The sequence below is a fragment of the Pomacea canaliculata genome, linkage group LG10 (genome assembly GCF_003073045.1).
Source record: "Pomacea canaliculata isolate SZHN2017 linkage group LG10, ASM307304v1, whole genome shotgun sequence".
In the NCBI taxonomy this organism is placed as follows: Eukaryota; Metazoa; Mollusca; class Gastropoda; order Architaenioglossa; family Ampullariidae; genus Pomacea; species Pomacea canaliculata.
The window spans coordinates 8,876,260-8,897,595 of NC_037599.1; the positions used below are offsets into that span (position 1 = coordinate 8,876,260).

Genomic DNA, 21,336 nt, shown 5'->3' on the forward strand with positions numbered 1-21,336 from the left:
AACCTCCACTATATATATTTCCGCCATGATTGTAGATCAGTCATGTGACTGGACAACCAGCTATCTAACCGACATTTATCCTAGGCAAAAAAATTTGAAATAAATATAGGTTAAGATCATTTCCAGCAAATATCATATATCATCTTTTAAAAATCAAGTCTTAATTTGTATTTGTAAGCTAGCACGCGCGCGATCGAACGAGCGAGATCAAAACCACGGACTTTTTTCCCTATTCCTCGTGTACATGTACTTTTTCCACGTGTACTTTTTCCCTTTTCCTCCGATATTCATAATAATTTTTTAAAATGAATGGACAATAGAGATTTTATTTTTTTCTCCATATAAAGTTTGAAAAAAATTAGAAAACCTAGCAAACAGGTACACAATTATTTTTGCTGTTGCTGAAACTGACAGCCGATCGTCTGCTGATATTTAGTCGCATATGCTTCCAAAAAATTGCTCAACTCTTTTTTTTGACGAAAAATGAGATTGAATTTTAATATCAAGCTACGTGCATAGACTAGCGATTGGAATGCGGAACTGTCTGAACACAAACATCCCTTTCGTCGCACGCGCTTTTTGACCCGCCGCCGCGCCGCCGCCTCCGCCGCCTCGCTCCGCACAGCCAGCCAGCGGCCCTCCAATCCCATAATGCATTATTGAGCGCCTACGCACATGCGCAGTGGCTGCGCTCCGTGTCCTGGGTCGCAGGCGACAAGCTGCAAGTTTGTGTTGTGTGGTCAGTTTGGGCCCAGACACAACCGCTCCCATGTCAAGGAAAGCCATAGTACAGGATTCCCTGGAGGTCTACCATGTCTCATCCCCGCTGTGCTGAATGGATACTGGAAACCATCGATCAGCTGCGGAAACGCAAAGCGAGACCTGACCTGCAGCGTATTTGCCACATGGTAAAGCGCCGATTCGGCTTGAGTTTTCGCGAAACGGAAGCTAATATAGAAAAACTAGTCGATTCGGAAACCGTAATCAAAGTCGATTACAAAGGCAGCACCAGTTACAGAAACGCTGCCAAGTGGAAGAAAAGCCATCTAGAAGGTGTCGTTTTGAATTCTAAGGCTGCCAGGAAAAAATTGCTGGAAGCAGTGCGGACACTGAGCTGTTCGCACGATAAACATTCGGCGAGTAACACGATCGGAAGACAAGGCGTGACCGAAGAAGAAATATCGAGCTGGCTGGAGGAAAACTTTGAAGGTTTTCATGAACTGAAAAGTCCCTTGGCAAGCATTCTGCTGAGGGAAGTTGAGTCCGGACGCCTAGAGAAAGTATCAGACGGGTCGTACGTGTTTGTGGAAAAACACACAGACAGCATGAAAACTGCCAAAACTTCTGTTTCCTCCCCTCACTCAGGCTCCAGTGGCCTCCACAAGAGTTCCTCTGTGCCTGCAAGGCGCGGTAGGCCTCCAAAAAACAAAAAGGTTCGTACATGCTCATTCAGGATACTGCTTGATGACATATACCAGACTATAAACAACATTTTCTCTGATAATATTAATAAGTTGTTAAAATGTTTATTTAGCAAAAAAACGCTACAAGCGTTTTCCCATTCTTCCTACTCTTTTAACTAGTTTGTTTCTTAGTTCTTTTTCTTTGACATTTAACACATGAATTTATTGAAATGTTTTTTTAATGATCTGTGACTAAAATATATTTCAGTTGGTTCCACGAAGCAGTTTATTCCTGTTTATGATAGCACTACTGCGTCTCCAAATAGTCCTCTCTTGATTGCGGATTTTATTTTTAAGGTTTCCGGTATTGCCTGGAATTCCAAGTTGGGCCAGTAGTATTATTTTCGTACTGGCTCACCTTCCTTTCTCCCTCACCCCTCCCCTGTCGATACTGGCTGTACAAGTGCACACAGTACTACTTGGCTGTTGCATTGGTTGCCACGTGAGTGGAAACCCCGTGAGTAGGGAGTTGCAGCCGCTCTGTAGACCTCGCCTTCAGTCGTTGCGGAAAAGGTGTGGCTGCTGACTGAGGTAACGCCGATCGGGGGCTTGTTTCAAAACAATGTGTGCAGTTAGTGTCTACTTAATACAGTTGTACAAATAAAGGTAGCAATACAAGTGAAGTGGTTTGAACGTTTTCGGCCTGCCAACACGTTTTTCCCACTAACCACTTTCACTCTTTTGACGACAGAAATGGCTGCAGCCAACGATGTTTGCAAACACGTTTTTGCCTTATTGGGAAAGTGAGAAACCGCGTGTCGCAATACTTTTTTTTTTTTTTTTTTTTTTTTAAATCAGAGGCGCTTCCTTGTTAAATCGAGATCCCTTTTCTTTTTATTCATTTTGTTTTGGTACTCGACAGACCTAAATCGCCATGGTCAGAATGTGCTCCATCGACACACACTGTTGGACGCGTTGTGCGTGTTTACAGAATCAACGACAAAACTGGTCATTACAAGAGCCTGGGGAATAGCAGAGTGCCAATAAGTATTTCGCCAAGGAGAGTACTTACCCGCTTCGAGCAGTTCTCTGCCGTAGCATTTGTCGGAGAACTGTCCGAGTTTTTTTTTTTTTTTATTTTATTTTTTATCTTTCCTCTCCTCGAATTATTCACGAGCCCAGTTGGACTGTTTTCACCCTCGCCCCATGTTATTGTACTAGCGCAGTTGGTCGGTGTTTTCACCTTGCCGTGTTACTGTGCTAGGACAGTTGGACAGCAAGGTGTTGGCGGTGGCATGGCTGGTGTTCTTTGAGTCAGCTGGCCTACAACGGTGACCTGCAGATCACGGTTTCCTCGACTGGTGTCACGAGAACTTACTGACCTTGCACAAGATGTCGCGAACTGATAATATACCGCTGTGCAGTGCTGAACTTTGTTATTGTTTGCTGGTCAGGCTCACATTGCGACGAGGTGACTAATGCCTGGTGTAAATGTCCACTTTTGTTTATTCACTCACACACTGACACAAGCACTCACGTGCGCGCGCACGCACTCTATGCGGGCATTAAAATTAAATAAACAGATAGCTCGATCGTGACGTCATATCAGAAGGAAATGTCAAGGTATACAACTCCTTAATGTATTCCGTTCCTGAATGCAGCAGTTCCGTCCCTAGAAAACACACACACAGGGCGCAAACCCAGTTGTCAGTCAGCAACGAACATTACGACTACTGAAAATAATATTCCGCTACCTCAGACTCTGCTCTTTGCTTTAAAATTCATAACAAACCAAGTAATCAAATTCCCTTAATGTCTTTTTCCATTCGCCTAGAAACATGCGTAAATCACGCGAGAGAGCTGTAAAGAACAGTGGCCCAGGAGGTATGAAAATCTGTTGTCGAGGGTTGAGAAAACGTGAGTTTGGGTCAGAGGTCTCTTTGCGTTAAACATCGAAACATCTTGTCATGAACACTGTAGGACAAGATGACATGTTGTCATTACTAGTTAAGCAGGTGTCTGTGAGGCAGTTTTACAGGCACCGAAACGCGTCTCTCATAAGCTTTCATGGTTTCATTGTTTATTGAAATCGGAGATCAATATCGCGAAAATATTAACACCTGTCTATTGAGTGATTACTTGGCTTCCGCGACTGGTCGATAAAGCTGCTGATATATTTATATGAGGGTCTAGGAAAACCCCCAACAATTTTTAAGTGATGGTATGAAAATCTCTAATGGTTTCAGTCGAGGTCAGGAAACTGGCATTTAACGGATAGGGAAACGTTGAAACAGTTTACTCGTCAAAAGCTATCCGTTTTTATTTTTCATGAATTTTTCTAAAGCAGAAGTCACTCCTGCGTACGTATCAGATTTTGTTTTTTTCTGAGAACCAATCCCCAGCACACGTAACTGAAAAGTGAGGAGGCGGGACCTGACCATCCCTTGTAATACACTCACACTGAGTGCTCATGACTTTAAAAAGGAGCATTTAAACAAAAAATCTGATTGTAGGGTAGTTGATTATTTAGATAACAATTACACTGATAAACAGAACAGCAATGGCTAGTTGATGAAAGTAAAAATGGAATATTTACTCGCTTGCCGCGTACATCAAAACCCACGAGAGAAACTCAGATGCCCTGGGCAGCGCAGAAAGCTGATTAGGAATCAGTTCAGTGTCAGAGAATTTAGAAATCGAAAAAGAAGAAATAAAAAACCACCTAAGGAAAAGAAAGACGGGATATAAAGATGAGTAGGTACAGGGTAGTAGACGTTGTTGGTGTCGTCACGCATGATAAGGGACATAACCCTGCCTACCTAAATTAGGGTTCGCATAAACTGTAACGAATACCACCTTCACATTCCTCCTCCCATCACCACCACCCAGCCAAACATTTAGTGAGGCCGTTGTATAATGACTCCTGGCCCCTCACTCCGCAATCCTCCCTCCTTCCTTTCACTGCTACTTCGCAGGATGCAGGGGCTCGCATATAAAAGGGAGAACTGTGCTGCGATCTGTCTTTCTTGCTTGTTTTTTCTGTTTTTGAGACGATTATTTTTTAAACACCAAAGACATGGAGACGCGGTGGCTAGGCACTCAAGAAAACTAATGTATAATTCAGGAACTGGCTTCTAAATACATGGAACTACAGATTCTTCTTCTTTCTTTTTTTTTTTCTTTTTAATCGGCGCGCTTTCCAGAAGCTTGAGGGTTTGAGGGATGAGAGGCGAGAGTGTGTGTGTGTCCCGTATATGAGCAGTTTTCATGCGAGTGTCCGGCGGGTTAGCGCCACATGGCAACCTGAGCAAAAGTTTCACGTGCCGAGTCACGTGGGACGTCACCCGTCACGGGTCAGCGTCACCTCTGGCGCCGGTTGCTGCCCTTGACAAAAGGTGCACGCACGTGGATCTGTGCTGCCAGCTGCATGGGGGCGTTCCCTGGCAGGGTTCGAGATTCGGGGAGTGATTGCGACTGACCAGACAACTGGAGAGGGGGATGGGGAATTACAGTTTGGCTGGCTGTTTTAATTTCAGGATCCAGAGACTGCATCCCGCAGTTTAACGGATTCACATTTTCTCGCCCACCATCACCTCTGCAGCTCACACTTTGGGAAACGGACATGGCAATTAAGTGAGATGGGTTAAATCAATGTACCTGGAAGACTGAAGTCAGATTGCGCAGCTGAATGACACTGATGTACACAAAAGGCTGAGGCAGGTACTATTTGAAAGAGACTGTCCGATTAGACCTTTATTCTAATGAAGACTTATTTACTAGCTTATATGAATTTTAAGATATCTCCCACTTCAACCAGCTCCCTCTTTTTTTTTTCGAGCGGGCGGCCACCTCCTTTCCCTCCCCACCCTCCGCAAGTAACCTAAACAGACGGTATTTCACCCCTGTAAATTGGTGGAGATGAATCGTACTCATGAGCTTGTTGCTGGCGAGTGTGCGATGAATTACTCATGAGCTTGGTGGCAAGCCCCTCTGCGTTATGCCATCGAACGCTTGACTTAAAAAAAAGTGCGTCTACCATCGTAAATAAAACAAAATCGATTTTGATAAGACAATCTGATTTACAAAGAGAACCTCGCACTCTTGCACACAATTTGATTTACACGTGCAAGGAACTGACTTTTTTTTTTTCTCTTGGGGCAGGAGTGTTGTGCACTGGAAACAACAGCCTTCAGCCGCCGCCTTGTTTCTAGCGACAGCTGGTACGACGCTAGCCTCGACCTCAACGGTAATGTTACCGCGGTTGACCTCTTAACTGTCGAAAGGCGAAAGACATTTAGTAACAGTTGAGCTGATGGTGGGCCAGGACACAAAAGTATGTCGGCTATCTGCACCCAACAGCTAGGCATGCTTTACGAGGGGTTAGGGTGACAATCGACGTTCATATGCGGAGATTTGCAGCAAATGAAGACGTGAGCGGCATAATTTAATCGCCTCGTGTTCTGTGCCACGATCTTCTCCACCACGACCACTGCTCCGACTCGCCCCGCTCGTCATGACACCAGGTCGGTCTGTCAGTCACAGTAGTGTGAAATTTAGTTCGGTCCTTTGCTGGATCCAGGGAAGGGTTCCCCAGCCAGCTAGAGATAATACTTCAGGGTCTGGTCCAGCCCCCCCCTTTTTTTATATTTTTTTAAAATGAGTGTATGTGAGCTGTGGAGTGCTGTAGCGCGGCTCTCGTCCATCCACTCGGTAATGGAACCAGCACTTTAGACGCTCCTAGAACAGCTATGCTTGACCTTTGATCTGTGAACCCGCAGTGTGCTTGGGAACTGGGTGCGCAGAATGAGGCAGCAGTGCAGACGTCCGGGAAGGTTGGGGGGAGGTAGGGGAAAGTGATGAGAGGCTGCATCATATGGTTCTCGGATTTGTGGACAATAGCACGTAGTCACAGCACACGGGTAGACCGGCTACTGACCTACGGCGTACTACGTTTTCCACACTTCACGTTGCTCACACACGCGTTACGTCGAAGTCGGTGACGTCAGCACTCTTCTTTCGGTGGACAGCCACCCGGCCAGCTTATCGCTAACCAGTTACTCAAGACAAGAGGTAGGCGGGGCATACACCTGTTGGTCCTCAGTAGACACAAGTTATGAAATTGTGAGTTCACAGGGAGCACCAGTGGACTATCGGCTTCCAGGTCAACGTGAATGGTGGTCGTGACTGGCCCCTGCTCTCTGGACTAGCTTGACCCATATCATCGACTACAGGGATGCGGTCTCTGAGTTAGCCAGGAATTACTTTTCTGAAATTATCGTCAAGTACATACACCTCGTCTTTAGCATCAGTTACCCCAATATTTTACCTGTATGTGAACATAGCACCTTTTACGAAACAGTTCCAGGTACCATAAAATATCCTAAACACAATAACAACGTATTATAACTCTGTAATAACTCGGACATTAGTTAATCAAGGACTGCCTGTATGTGGCGATGTTCGGTAACGGTTTCATATGATCGTCATGTAAATGTTTGCTATAGTCACATGTTCGGTACTGTGTGTTTAGGATGAAGGCTAAAAGGTATTACTTAGAGACGATATAACGATTAATTCTTCCCCTACCTCTCGGTATGTCTGTGCAACATCATATGATCTACAAATGCATACACTGTGCATACAGCATCATTGTAAAACTCCACACAGTGCACGTCAGCTTGTAGAGGAAGGGAAAAGGAATGTAATGAGAAAGATAATCTCGGCAAGTGCGAGGGCTGCGGCAGTACGCAGTGATGAATAGCATTGAGTTGCACATACGGAAGGCCACGGGGTGATTTCTGACCGGCCATGCTGACCAGCGTGTTGCCGTCGGAGCGGGAACGTAACGCAACAGTTTGACGTGTTCTCGTTCGTTGTGTTTACCCCGCTTGGAACTAGCGGCGAGGTCAAAGGTCTGTTGTTACCCCTTGCGATGTGGTCACCGTCGTCCACGCCCTTGCGCTGACCACTCTGTGTACTGGTTTGGAGAGTTTCGCTATGGTCCATGATAGCGAAACTTGATGAGAACGTTTGCTTATCAGCTGAGGAACCGACCGGGGGTATTATCTCACGGTCATCAGCCGATAAACTATGTGAATTGTTCCAGTGCCCAGTTCGCACAGTGGATTGCCCACCCATATTCTCGGAATATAATGAAAAACAGCCGAGCTGTGCGAGTGTTCGTATCTTCTTTATCACACATAGCGATATGTCTGCACATCTCTTTCCTCTTCCGACAAAGTGACGGTCGTAGTTATATTTGGAGTTGCGAAAGATTTTGTATGTAGACTCGTTATCTGGCCACTATGTGTCCAGTACACATTTTTAGGCGAGAAGCGAGGGCGTCTAATACATCGAATTAGGAACTAAGCGCGATTTTTGAATGTTTCCTAGCACGCATTTTGTGTGACGCATATGCTCCACATTCCAGCCACATTTGTCTGCTCGCAAAGATGTCCTAGCAACAAAGCGATTATTACCAGTCAGACTCAACGCCGTTCTTAACTGAGAAAAGTTCCGAAGAGTAAAACTTCAAAGTGTCCCGAATATCCAAATATTGATAAACGTGGCTGGAATGCAAAGGCTTCAACAACGACAATAACAACAGCAAGAAGTCAGGACTGAGCACGTTGACCAAATTTCCGATGTTCTGAAAGTTCGCTCCAGAACTTTGATCTTCACACTTCAGCTTTGGCCAAACGTTCGACATTTGCCTGAACTTTGCGCTTTCTTTGTGTCTTTAAATGATTAAAACCAGCTGTCTGTGATTGATTGTATTGTATTGTGTTTGTTTAAAGCTAAACACTATTTCCTTTGAACCAGCAGACAATATCTGTCTAGACCTGTCCACTGGTTTCCTGCATCACCCAGTTTGGGGTCTAACAGGTGGACTAGCACAGGTTATTGAGGACTGCAGGCAAGTGTGGCGACTTTTCTGAAAGGTAGGGGGGATGGGATTCTTGTGGAAATTAATTCTGCCACAACTGGTGGCCAGAGGAGAGCGGATGGCGAGACAGCGAGTCTAGACTGCATTTTCATCAAAAACCTTTCCGTTTCCTCTCATTACACTTACTAACCATGCACACACAGGCACACGTGCGCGTTCAAGCACCTGTACGCACGCTCCCCAGCACACACACGCACTCACAGATCTTTCCCCTCCTCACTCCCGTTTATCCATTCCTTTTACGACATCAACCCCTGGTCCCCATCCCACCAGAAGCGCTTCTCTCTCAAACTCAACAACAACAAGGAATAGGTGATGCCGAGATGTCATGCGTCCAGACAGAAGCTACAAAGACATTCCACTGCCATATCATCTGTCTGTTGTCGAGTTCGAACCGTGTTTGACAAACTAACCCTGATGTTGTATTTAACGACTGCTGCCTGCTCATTGCGAAGACATCACGTTCAAGTCTGATTGCTGCAGACTTTTGTCTCCTATCCCCTCTCCCAAGCCCTCGCTCTGGCGGCCCTCACGATGAGTAGAATTAGGATCAGTTTTTACTTCTCTGTGACTTGCATGCCTATGCCATTGTAGATATATTGTTATTTGCAATGCAGCATCTAAGGCAGCCCCCGCATCTGGAGACTTGCGACGGCAACATCTCGCGAGTGGCGGCGAGACTACGCCGAGATCAATGGCCCGAGCAACGGTGCGGCCCGCTGTCGCCAGGCAGGTGACACGGTGAAGGTCGCCCTCCAGTCAGGTGAAGGCCGACGCGCGTGCCGGGAGGGGCCTATGGAGTCACGTGCTCGACAAAGAAGGGAGGGAGGAGGGTCAGTGAGAGGGAAGAGACACGAGCAGCATCTACAGTGCGCCAAGCCGCGACGCTTTCCTCCACCCCTCCACCACCATCACCACCACCACCACCACTAGGAGCGCTGCTGGTACCAGTCTCAGAATCTCTCAGCAACGAACATGCCCCACCACCAACGTTACGGTCTGACGACGTAGTTTGCCGCCAGTTTCGTTGATTCTGAGCGGGATGAGTTTGTGTGGGGAGTGGGGGCTGCTTACATCTGGTTCATGTATCTGATTCATTTTCCAGCAGGCATTGCGGAAATTAAGAGGAAAATAATGTCTTCATAAACAACTGCATCCCTATTTGACTTTGCTTCCGTCTGTTTGCCTGTCAGTCTCATTATTTGCTACCTTCGTGATCCTGTTGTTTTACATCGATATTTATGAAATTAGAAAAAAAATGTAACCCATTGTGTCACGCGCCCATGGAATACCAACACAGTGTGACTGTTGCATGTGGTGTGTTAGTGTGATATCAAATGTCCAAAACTCATCTTGCACGTCGGTACCAACTATGGCCGTCACTGTCTCCTAATTATTGTATGTATTGCGTAATACGTAGGAAGGCAACAATAGTCGGAGACATTCGAGCTGACACACAAACACACTGGACAGTCAGTCACTTAATACCTACATTTTATATGGATTTCACATGTCCAATCACGCACGCAGGCAAGCGTGCAAGCACAGACGGAAAAGAAATTGGCAGAGGTGCAGCTGTCGGGTTCCAAGGGAGATGATTCTATTCCCCCACCCACCCAAACTGCGCTGTTTTTTTTTTTTTTTTGTTTTCTAGTAACTGCGTGTTATTTCAGGCACTTGAATTCGGGTCTGTTCAGAATCGCTCGATTCTTTGCCTTTTGGCGTTCGGCCTCTTCTGGTCTATTAGAGTGAGGTTTTTTTTTTCTATCTGAAGGTGGGACCACAGCGACTGGATTTCCCATCCCAGAAACCAAACCCCTTCCCCCGCATCACAGCGATATGCGAGTGGTACAAAATGGACGGCAAATCGCTTATTTGGGTATGAGTGTCTGTTGCGATTATTTTGTTGACAATCTCATAGCACAAAGTTCAAGGTGAAGGAGTGTTAAAGAAACATCGCAAGTTCATTTGTGAAGGATAAAGTTGTGGTGCGCGTGCATGCATGCAAACACACATCATCGTCATCCATCATCACTGCCACTACAAAAAAACAAAAAAAAAAAAACAACAACAAAAAAAAACAAAACAAAAAACAAAAAACCCAAAACGATTAGAGCGATTGTCTTTGATAAGAAGACTGCTGTTAAGTAATCGCGTCACGCTAATTTTCTATTGTTTATCCAGTGTTGTTTTTGCTTGAAGGGTGTCTCGTGAAAACAAAAACTAAGCTGCTGGACTGCGCGCCGCGCCCACCTGTTGAGCTCCCCAGTTACCTGCCTTCAAAACATCTTTCGACCCTATCATTCTCTCCCTAGTCAATAGCTCTCTGCAGCCCCAGTCTTCAGTCATCCCTTGACTGGCACTGGTCGTTGAAGGGGGAGCACATAAACAGACGCGGCAGCTGATAAGGCCCGCTACACACGCCTGTTGTTGGCGATGGTGAGCAGGTCCTGCAGAGGATGACATTCACATTCGTAAGCAGTTCATCCTTTGGCCACCACGGCGTCGACCACCCTCCAAAGCATATTGGAGGACGGTTTGACAAAGTGTCGTGACAGCTCACTTGGCGCAAAAAAGACAAGCTAACGCCGCTTGACCGCTTGACGTAAGGGTTGCTGATGTCCAGTTGTCAGCTCTGCTTGTCGTTCAGAATGACGTCACACGGGGCGGCGATAGGTAAACACCACGGACGTGTATGGGTGGATTGCTATCTGCCGAGACCAACGCTTAACCTCTTGAGAAATTCTCCGATGACCGTAAACAATGAATGTGACTAAACCGGAAGCTTTGTACACATCTGCTTCGTTTTAGTAGTGAACTGGAAAAAAAATCGTCTGCCAGCAGTCCAGTAATACAATTTCGTGTAAATACCGAAGCTTTGTGACCTCTGACATCATTTTATTTCAACGACATCAATAAGCTGAGTATTTCTCTCCCCTCTCTGATGGTCTGGGTTTACTGGACAGGTTCACGTCTGCAAGTGCTGGAGGCTGGCCGGTAGAGCAAAGGTTGAGATCCTGAACGCTGCTCACTAAAATCATTCCAGCTGCGGCAGGAACAACACAAAATAATCGCCGTCTCTTGTAGACGAGCTTTTCTTGGCAAAAAAAAAAAAAAAAAAAAAAAACCCGAAAACTAAGGCTGTGTTTTATATTCTGGAGCGCCGTGTTTGCAGACCTCTGCTTGGGAGAAGGCGAAACCCGCCGCAGTGATACAGCGTAGCGTTGCCTAATCGCCAGATCGATGCCATCGATTCCCTCTCCGCCCGCACGTCCTCCCAGCCTCCCCAGCATCCCCAGCAGTCGTCGACGCGACAGCAGCAGCACTGCGGCAAAACGCGAGCCCTGCACCGATAGAGGGAGCGGCCCCCAAATGCCGCCTGGTGAAGGGAGCAAGGTTTGGATGCTGGCGAGAGAGATCATCTCATGTAGGTGTACCTGTGTGATTAGATACAGGTGTAATAACAGAGGCTACTCTCCAACTCTTCCCTCACGGCAGAAGTTAAGATATGATTGAAAGCAGTGTGCGGTGTGTTAGGTCCGACCATATCTGCTGTTTGTTTTGGCAGTTAGGTGTGTGATGTTTTGTTAATTATTAGCCATGTTAAAGGGATAAGGGATTTAAAAAAAATGTTATGTCAGATTATTGTCAGATACTCTCGCGCCTCCAATATCACTCTCACCCACTCTTTGCCAATAGTAGAAGGAGGGCTTCTGCATCATCGAAGCACGTGAGACACACACACAAATGAATGAATGAAAAGATGCAAGATGGACAAATAAAATATGCGCAGGTGGATCTTCTGCGATCAGAAACAACTTCGCGGATAGCACACTGTCGTGTTCACTGTTATCACTTCTGGTTTTTTTTTTTCTCATTCATTTTTTTCCTCCTGTCCTTTTTCGTGGGTTTCGTTTTTCGCCCTTTGACACACATCGTGACAAAGCGGCAAAGCCATTTAGTGCCTGAAACTCGATTAGGTTCTCGCAGAGCATCGACCGGCGGCCATATTGATAAATGAGGGAAGAAGGAAAGTGGGTGCACGCACAGCACGGGGTGGATGGGTGGAGGGCAAGACGGTGGAGTGGGGGGGGCGCACAACGCTGAGTCACGACGCTTACAGCCGCTCGCATCATGCAGCACGGTGAGCCTGCAACAAGAGAGAGGTTAGCGTGTCAGCAAGCAGCACACAAAGCAAACACTTGGAGTCACAGTCGGTAGCTTTGTTACGTGACTGGCGGGCTGCCTTGCCGTCTGGACATGACTGAGAAATTTCAGGTCCACGGTTCGTGAGATGCGCTTGCAGACGCAGACATATCGCCGAGGAGGCAGTTACCACGGACACAAGTGACCCCGGGGTCGCCCAGCGTCAGTCACGCAGCAGCAAAGCGATGAAGCTGCGGTCAGAGAAGGCGGATTGTTTCTGCTCTCAGCTTTATTACTGTCGTTATTCGCGTAATCATCATCGCGCAAGCTGAAAACAAACTTGAGTACCGACAGCAGGGATGCCAACGAAGGTTACATATTATTTATTCCTCAGTGCTTGTCGGTTTGGTTTAATGAAGAAGCAACCGTTTCTTTGATTTTTATTCTGTAGGCTTTTCAGGAGGAAAATCATAATGTGTGTTGGTGTTAGGTAGAGAAGTGTGTCAACGTTTTTGCATCGACGTTTTTGGTTTTAGAAGCTGAAGAAGAGTTTTGGCTTTGAGATGGAGGCACCAGAGTTGGAACGACGACCAATTTTTCAGCCAGACCAGCGATGTGACTACTGCCATCAGACAGCCAATCACAACACAAAAGGAGTCTTTGAAGCTCTTCTGGTTTGCAAAGACTGCACAGCTAAAGGTGGGGAACTTGCTTTTTCCTTCAGTCATGCTAAACAATATTAAAATTAATATGACAATGCTACACTATAGCATGAGCATCATTTCAACATTTTGGCAAGGTTTGTGAAGCTACAGGTAGATCATATCATTGTAATATTATGTGAGCAGATACAGACTAGCAAATGGTATACAACATGGTCAGTTAAAACTCAGATCTATGATATGAGACCAAAAGAATTGCTGCTTATAGATGAAAGGATGAACAGTGTGGTAACACAAGACCAGTTCTTACATCATTGGCATTTAGGCATACATTCTGACATTAAGAGTTGAGTTCAGAGATATCCTGTCTTCACAGCTCACCCTTCCTGCATGGACTACTCTGATGAGCTAAGCATGCGGGCCCGGAAAGGACCATGGCAGTGCATTGACTGCAAAACGTGTTACATATGTCAAGATGCTGGTGATCCAGTAAGCACACCTTGCGTGTAGGGTCTACAATTTGCTGTCTGTGGTAATTACTTAGTGAGAAAACAGCCAGCTGGGCCATGCTTACTGATGATGCCAAGATTCATGTTGCTAGAGATATTTAGTCGCACCTTGAACTTCCTCTTGGGATATTTAAAACTATACTGAACAATTAGATATGTGTATGACTGAGTTAAAATTGACAGTGGTTTTTTTTTAATTCTTGAATTAACTTTCAGTTACTTTAACTTGAAATAATATATTTAATACATATTATTACATGATGTATAACAATATATATTATATATGACTCTCACACACACGATTTATAATCCATTTCTGAAACTGGCAATCACATGCACTGTAATTCTTGCTAGAAGGAATAAATGTAACATTTATCTGAACATAAATATGTTTATGAATGAGTGTGTAAATGAAAATGAAGTTAGTGTTGTAGGGATGCTTCTGTACAAAATGCTGTATCTCAAGGATTTGTGTTTAAAGTAAGCAAAACATAAATGTACATCATTTTGCTAATTTAGGATTTGATGCTGTTCTGTGATGGCTGTGATAAAGGGTTCCATATGAATTGCCACAATCCTCAAGTGATGGAAAAGCCATCAGGTAGGAACACCGAAATTCTGCATGAACTCTTTAGTAAAATTTTGTTGGAATTAATTTGTTTTCTTCCATTTTACGTGTTTCAAGATCCTGTTTTGGTTAAAAGATGTTTTGCTGAAAGACTCAAGATTTATATTTTTGCAACTGTTGTGTCCTAGGGAAGTGGGTGTGTTTAGAGTGCACGGAGGATGGTGTTGTGGCAGAAGAGTTGGAGAGGAAAGAGCAAGAACGAGGGATGGAGCTCGTGGAGGAGAGAGAACAGGAAATAGAGCATGAAGCTGCCAGCCCCCCTTCTGACCTCCCACCCTTCCCAGCACAAGGCCTAGTCAAACACAGTGAGTGACCATTATCTGTCACTGGCTTTATCTGCTAGGTGTAGTGAGGGTAGGTAGCATGAGAAATTCATCCTTACAGAAAAAAAGGGATTTTTTTGGGGTTTATTCTTGTTTTGTTAAATATTACTGTGTTGTTCATAGTTGTTGTCATGTAATTTAAAACATATAGAAGTTTGATGTGCGTGTGTTCACAAGCATGGCTGCCTTCACTACAGCATCTTTTCATGAAGGCAAACATGACAGCATAATACAGACCACAAATTTCTCCTAAAATGTTGCCCATAAGGACATTTACCATCACCATGAATGGCTAAAACTTCTACTGGGAAAACTCTGTAAATACTGTCGAAAATGTTTCATTTGACCATTAAGGAGGTGTCTAACATTTGTTGATGTGTGTATTGCCCGCTTCTTTCAGAATCAGGCTCAGGTTTGCCACCCACACCTGCTGAGTCACCTACAGAAGAAGCAGGGTACGCTAAATTCTACATCTTTTAGAGATTCAGAGAGCTAAAAAAAACCACAATGCCTCTGCAGTTTATTTTGTTTATGGTACAGACATTCCCTCTTTTTATGTTTTACTGTTAGGAAATGTGTAAATCCACCAAGTAACTGTTGTGTTTGAGTGTTCCCCATCAATGATTCATATTAGCAGGCATATAAACTATTATGATGATATGTATCACAATCCATTTTTTTTAAAACTACGTAAATACTCACGGAAGCCCATTGATAATACAGTAAAGAGTTTGCTCATTTTCTTTCATTACTCATGATTAATTTGCTGCATGATTATATGACGCTCTCTGTCATATGAAAATATCCTCCTATTCTTGTGGCTTACCTGTAGCTGTGTGATCCCAGCATGACCAAAACAGTAAATGCTGATGATGGTTGGCATTTAATACAAAATAATTTTATCTTTTTGTGACAACCTGCAGCCCCAGCTGTGCATTTTGGAATATTGTGACTGTTAGAGATCAGATGTAAACCTTTGAGGTGGTTGGGTCTTAATAGTTGAAAAATTCAAGTGTAATCAATGAACTACATAGGGAGTGATCAAACATCTTAAAACCCCTTACGTGCTACCAAACAAATTCGAGCCATTTTCTCATCAGATATCCATGCATATGCAGAATGTAACCATAAAAGCACCTTATAGGCTTAAATATTTAAATTGGCTATTTTTATGTATTTCATTTTTAAAATATAACTAGTGAATTGTATTTATGTTTTGGAAGTACAGTGTAGTATTGTGACCAGTTTTCTTCTCAGACACATGGATTAACTGGATCGAACATAATGGAAACCTGCATATGCTTTATCTTGTTTGGACCTGAAAGGTTTTACTATATCTAGATGACATTTGAAAATAAATGCAGTCAGTGAATCATGCATTTAATTTTTTTTTTTAAAGTGCAAGATTTGAAAGAGCTGACCAGGGTCCATCTCGACGGAAATTATCCAAGGTTCCAAGACTTATTGGCAATACATATCCTGATGCATCAGACTGGTCCATTGATGACGTGGTCCATTTCTTTACCTCTGCAGGTTTCTCAGAACAGGCACTCGCATTCCGAGACCAGGTTAACAAACTCACATTTTGTTTGAGCTGTATTGAAGGTAGTTCATAGACAGTGTTTGTTTGGTAATTAAAATGCCCATTTAGTTCAAATCGCTATGTTTAATGCTTAGGTTCTTTTGCTAGTATTGTCACGATTAGTGGCAGATTGTTGTATGTTGTGTGTGCTCTGGCGGGTTTGAAAGGACGCACAGCCACCCCTAATATAGGGGAGATAATTTTTATTTAATATTGCAGTTGCAAGATGTAACAGATTCTCATTTTCAGGCAATGAAATAGAAAACTTTGAACATGCATAACTTCTTTCGGAATAGATCAGGTATAGCCATTTTAGGGACCATATTGGTTTCCACAAATCCACTATTTCTGTTTTCATAGGAAATTGATGGCAAGTCCCTTCTACTGATGAAGAGAAGTGATGTACTGACGGGTTTATCCATCAAACTGGGTCCAGCTCTCAAAATCCATCGCCATGTTCAGAGGCTTCAAATGGCAGGGATGCGAACTGGGTCTCCAGCATAATGATACAGAGGTTGCAAGGAGTCTGAACATTTTTTTCCAACATACGTGTGATGGCAGCTAAGCTATTGTGACACTGTGTAGAGGAGTTGAGAGCAGCTAAGATGTCCTGATGCTGGATATCTTCCAGATCGGTACAGGATGAGACTCTGGTGGTGTAGACAAAGGGAGAGCAGCTGTGCTAATGCAGGATAACTTCCAAATGTGTACGAGATGGCAGCTAAAGAGCAAGAATGCATGTCTTGTGACTTGTCTGTTGCTTGAGCGGATCTTTAAACACCAGGAAACAGAATGTGTTGACAGCAGACATAATTTGGATTGCCATACTCAGCAGGCAAATGTTTATGAATGATCCAGATTCCGAATATTGTTGCATGAAATCATCACTGTTGTTAAAAAAGTGAATGATGTGCCATTATTACTTAAACCTTTCTTAAGCATGTTTTGTTTGAAGTTAGACCTGCAGACAGTTAAAAAAATGGACTTAGATGTGTGCTTGATGAAATTCGCTCAGGCCAAATTGGACACACAATTGATGTGCTACATTGTGAGTGATGTAGCAGCCTTTTGCATGTCAAGTGATATTAGGAGAAAACAGTGTTGTGCTCAAATAAACAATTTCTCCTCAAAAAGTGGAAACAGTTTCTGTATAAAGTTCACCTATGAAGAATGTTATTTGATGTAAGTTATTTTCCAGCATGTGCATTCTATAGATGTTCAACTTGAGACACTCGAGAAAAGGATCGTCTCTTAAAAAGCATCTTTTGCCATGCCAGCTTTGACGCAAACAGTGTAGCAAGCTGCTTTTCTGTACTCACAAAGTGGGAAGGTTATTTTTATTTGCTTTGTATCATTTCATGCATAATTTTGAATGCACGCAGGTGTATTGTTCATATTTTTTTCCTGGGCAAACAGTTATATTGTGCTCAGGAGATCATTTATAAGAACGGGGCTAAGACCTATGAGGTTACCTAGTGATGATGAGTCGTGCACTATTTCTTCTTTAGAGGTCCTTTATCTTGCATTGGCTTGCAGCAGGTCAGGTCAGACACTGTGTATGAGGCTACTTCAACTAACGGAGAATCTTTAGAAAAAAGGAGCTCACAGCTGTTCAGTTTGCCTTGCTGAAGATGTCCCTGAAATAGCCATGCTAGTCAGATAACTTGCAAAATCATTGCCAGCATGATGCAAATGAATTTTATGTTCTGTAGTTAAGTTTGACAAAGCACTTTTGTGATGTTACATTTTTTCTCTTATTACTACTTTCTAGCAGCCATGTGCATACTGTTCTTGATAGTGTATGTGTGTATGAGAGGACATCCATATAGATGGATGGATATGCATCCATGGCAGTGTGTATAGCATCATGCATGCTACGCTGGCAGCAACACAAGTTTATGTACTCTGCGTACTCCATCACTGATGTGCAAAGGAAACGTTTTTTTTTCCAGATTCATCCCTAAAAAAAAAAATTGTTTACTGGAGATAGGGATCTGCAATGTTGTTGAACTCTGGGTTCTGTGAACTCCTCAAGAATTGTTAATCATTAGAAAGTCCTGAGTATTGGTCAGTTCATCTGTCAGTCTATTCTAAATGTGGAATCTGTCTCTAAATGATGTCTGCTGTCTGTGAACTGATCTTTGATCCCTTATTTGTGATATCTTTGGTGATGGTATCTCATTTTTTCATTATGATCATTAAATGCATGTTAATTTTTTTGCCAGATATGTACTCAGCTTTAGAGGACATGAAGATGAAAAAAATCTGGTAAACCATGATATATCATTGTACTGTCTCATATATAAATTAAAAATTTTCCTGCATTGCAGCACAGACTCTTAAAACACCCACACAAACACGGACCTTAACACTCACAAACTTAGTAATCCAGTCTGCAGAATAAGCATATTTCAAGACCCCCCCCCCCCCCCCCCTGTACAGCTCAAAAGGGTTCGTACATTTCTCAATCAGGCTTGGAAATGTACTCCATATTGTTGAAGGCTACATAATGGAAACTTCTGTGGCCAAAAACAGTCAGTTGCTTGATGAATGTGGAGTCTGGAATGGACAACAATCACAAGAGAGGGAAGAATAACATAGGGGTAGCTTTCGTTAAAGTATTGAAATTCCAGTAGGGCTAGCTTGTACTGCAGGCGTAGTTTAAGTCAATGTCATTGCTTTGAAAGTGGAGGGTAGGGGGGCAAGATGTGATGGAATTCACTTCTGTAGTATCCCAAGCTACACTATTCTGACTTAAACAGTTGCCCCTTTACCCACCCAGAAACGGTGTGCATCAGTAAAGGTTAATGAAGACTAAGGGGAAGGATGTCTTCATTTCATAGGCCATGACCAACCTTTTACATTTCTTTGCCTTTATGGACACCCAAGATGCTAGACAGGCCTGTTCTTGGCCCTCGACGCCACAGCTTTAATCAAAAGTGTGGGAACTAGGTCGATGCCTTGTCTCCCTGTCCCTAAGCATGGCCCTGGTGCTAGGACTTTATTTTTTACCTTACTGCTTGCAATCCTTGTAGAGCTGAATATTTTACTTTTTGAATCTCAGAGATGACACCTGTGTTCACCAAAAGCAAGTTTCTTAGCAGTTGTCAGCATGATAAAGCTCAGTTTATGGATCCTGAGATGTGAAAGGTAATATTCTTTCAGCCCTTTAGTGTTTATTACAAGTAGTTTTTATGGAATAATCGGTTCTATCGATCATTCTCAGTAGTTGTAAATGATGCCTAGACAAATTTGTTCATGTAGTGCAAAAGTAAATACATTTCCTAACTTTCATCTTTTGGGAAAGTGGCATCTGTAACTCAGTAGTAAGTAGCTTGTTTTATATGCCTAGGGAAATCTAAAGTTCGCATTCTGGAGCACCTGACTGTTGTGCAAGAAATATCAGATGGTCTGATCTTAATTTTCCAATTTATATCAGCACGATCTTTCTGCATTCAGATGTTGTAGTCATACTAAGATTGTTGTTAGGTCATTGCTTCTCCCTCTTGGCTCTGTGGTTTGTTTTCAGATGGAGAATGATAGTCCACAGCTATTGCTCAAAGTCCTAGATGTGTGTGAGCTGTGTCAGTGCCCTGTTGTTTCTTTTGGCTTCCAATTTAATAAGAGCCTAGGTCTCTGGACCTGACATGCAGTGCACTGTGAGTGATGACTTCGTTTTCTGGTCAGTTGCTTGAAGGGCAATCCACTTGGCCTGGTTTGGGTTAGTTGATAGGTGTTGACATAAAGTGGGTGTAAACTCACCTAGCAGCAGATAGCGTTATAATTTTTATGAACTGGTTTGATTGCTGTTTTCTTTGTTAGGGAAGTCAGTAGACACTGCCTGAGCCTTGGGGTTCTGATTCCTTTTACACCCAGGTGATACTGTGTTCATTCATACATTCCTTTTCTATAGGTTTTTTTTTTTAAGGTCTTCCACATTTCTCCTCATTCACTTCACTATGCATGCCTGCTGATGTCACATGGTACATCACAGTCTGCTCCCTGCAAGTATTTAGAAGTGCTTAGCATTTTCTTGCAGCTTGTGGGAAGGAATCTCATTGTCATGCATACAAATTAATTAAAGCTGCTTTGAAACTGTCCAAAATTGCATGTTTTGCACAGCTTCTTGTGATGTCAAATGGGCATCAGCTGTTTGTATTGGCTGTTGGTTTAAGCTGAAGCACTGTATTTTTTGTGCTTGCTGCATACTACTTTTTGATTCACTTGGAATGGGTTGTGTGTCTGCACCCTGACCACTGGAATAGCAACACCTTGTCAGGACCATCTACTTCTCACAGGAGAAAAAAGTCTGGCGTGAAATGCAGAATCCTCATCTGATAATTGTATTACTAACACAAGTGCAGTCAAAAACATTTTGTTGTATGAAAACAATGCAAGTTAACAAACAACTTGCTGGCGAGTTCCCCTTTGAATTAGTACGTTCTTTATTGGGTTTACTTGTGACCTTCAGCTCATTTGTATTAAAATGGGATTTATGACCTGGAGGTTGTTTAATCCATCAGTCTCATCTTTTGTTATATTCACCATATCTTTGACATCATATGATGATTTTATTGTTGACTCATTTTACACACAGTAGTCGTAAGGTTAGATCTGGCTTTTTCTTTAAATCCAGTTGAGTACAGTTATGTGTCAATGATGTTAATAGAAATGCATCACTAGACAATTTTGTTGTGTGAACATCATAGCATGTACATGTATATGGTCTATAGCAGACCAAACTATTGCTATGTGGTGCATGATTGTATGCAAATCACAGCAAATTCAGTTTCAAGACTGTGCCATACCTCCATCTTTTGGTTCATCCTGTCAAAACAGGGAACATAATCCAAGATGTTTGCCCTAAATAAATCCATAAAATATGTCAGTCTTGCCCCATGTTGTGGCTGAGTTAATAAAATGTTAAACAGTTGAGTTAACCAGTTCATCTATTATCATACAATGGCACTTGTAACATTTACGATATTTCATTCTCGATCTTATTCAGGCCAATATTACATAATATTAGCGAATAACGATTTTTAAATTTTGGCCAACCAGAAAGTGCTGTTAGGCAGATTGTTAATATTGTTTCTAAAAACTGGCAGGTTTGCAATAAACTGTTTTTATCTGAAAC

The 21,336-nt window shown here is 43.2% G+C and overlaps 1 protein-coding gene across 1 annotated transcript; it reads left to right on the forward strand.

Moving 5' to 3' along the window:
* The first annotated feature begins 518 nt into the window (after positions 1–518).
* LOC112574159 (histone acetyltransferase KAT6A-like) lies at positions 519–21,335 on the forward strand. The gene is made up of 8 exons (XM_025255039.1): positions 519–1,433; positions 13,032–13,194; positions 13,534–13,646; positions 14,186–14,267; positions 14,423–14,599; positions 15,018–15,072; positions 16,017–16,185; positions 16,560–21,335. The coding sequence occupies exons 1-8, from the start codon at positions 813–815 to the stop codon at positions 16,701–16,703; spliced, it is 1,524 nt and encodes a 507-aa protein (XP_025110824.1). The 5' UTR covers positions 519–812; the 3' UTR covers positions 16,704–21,335.
* Position 21,336: the final 1 nt, after the last annotated feature.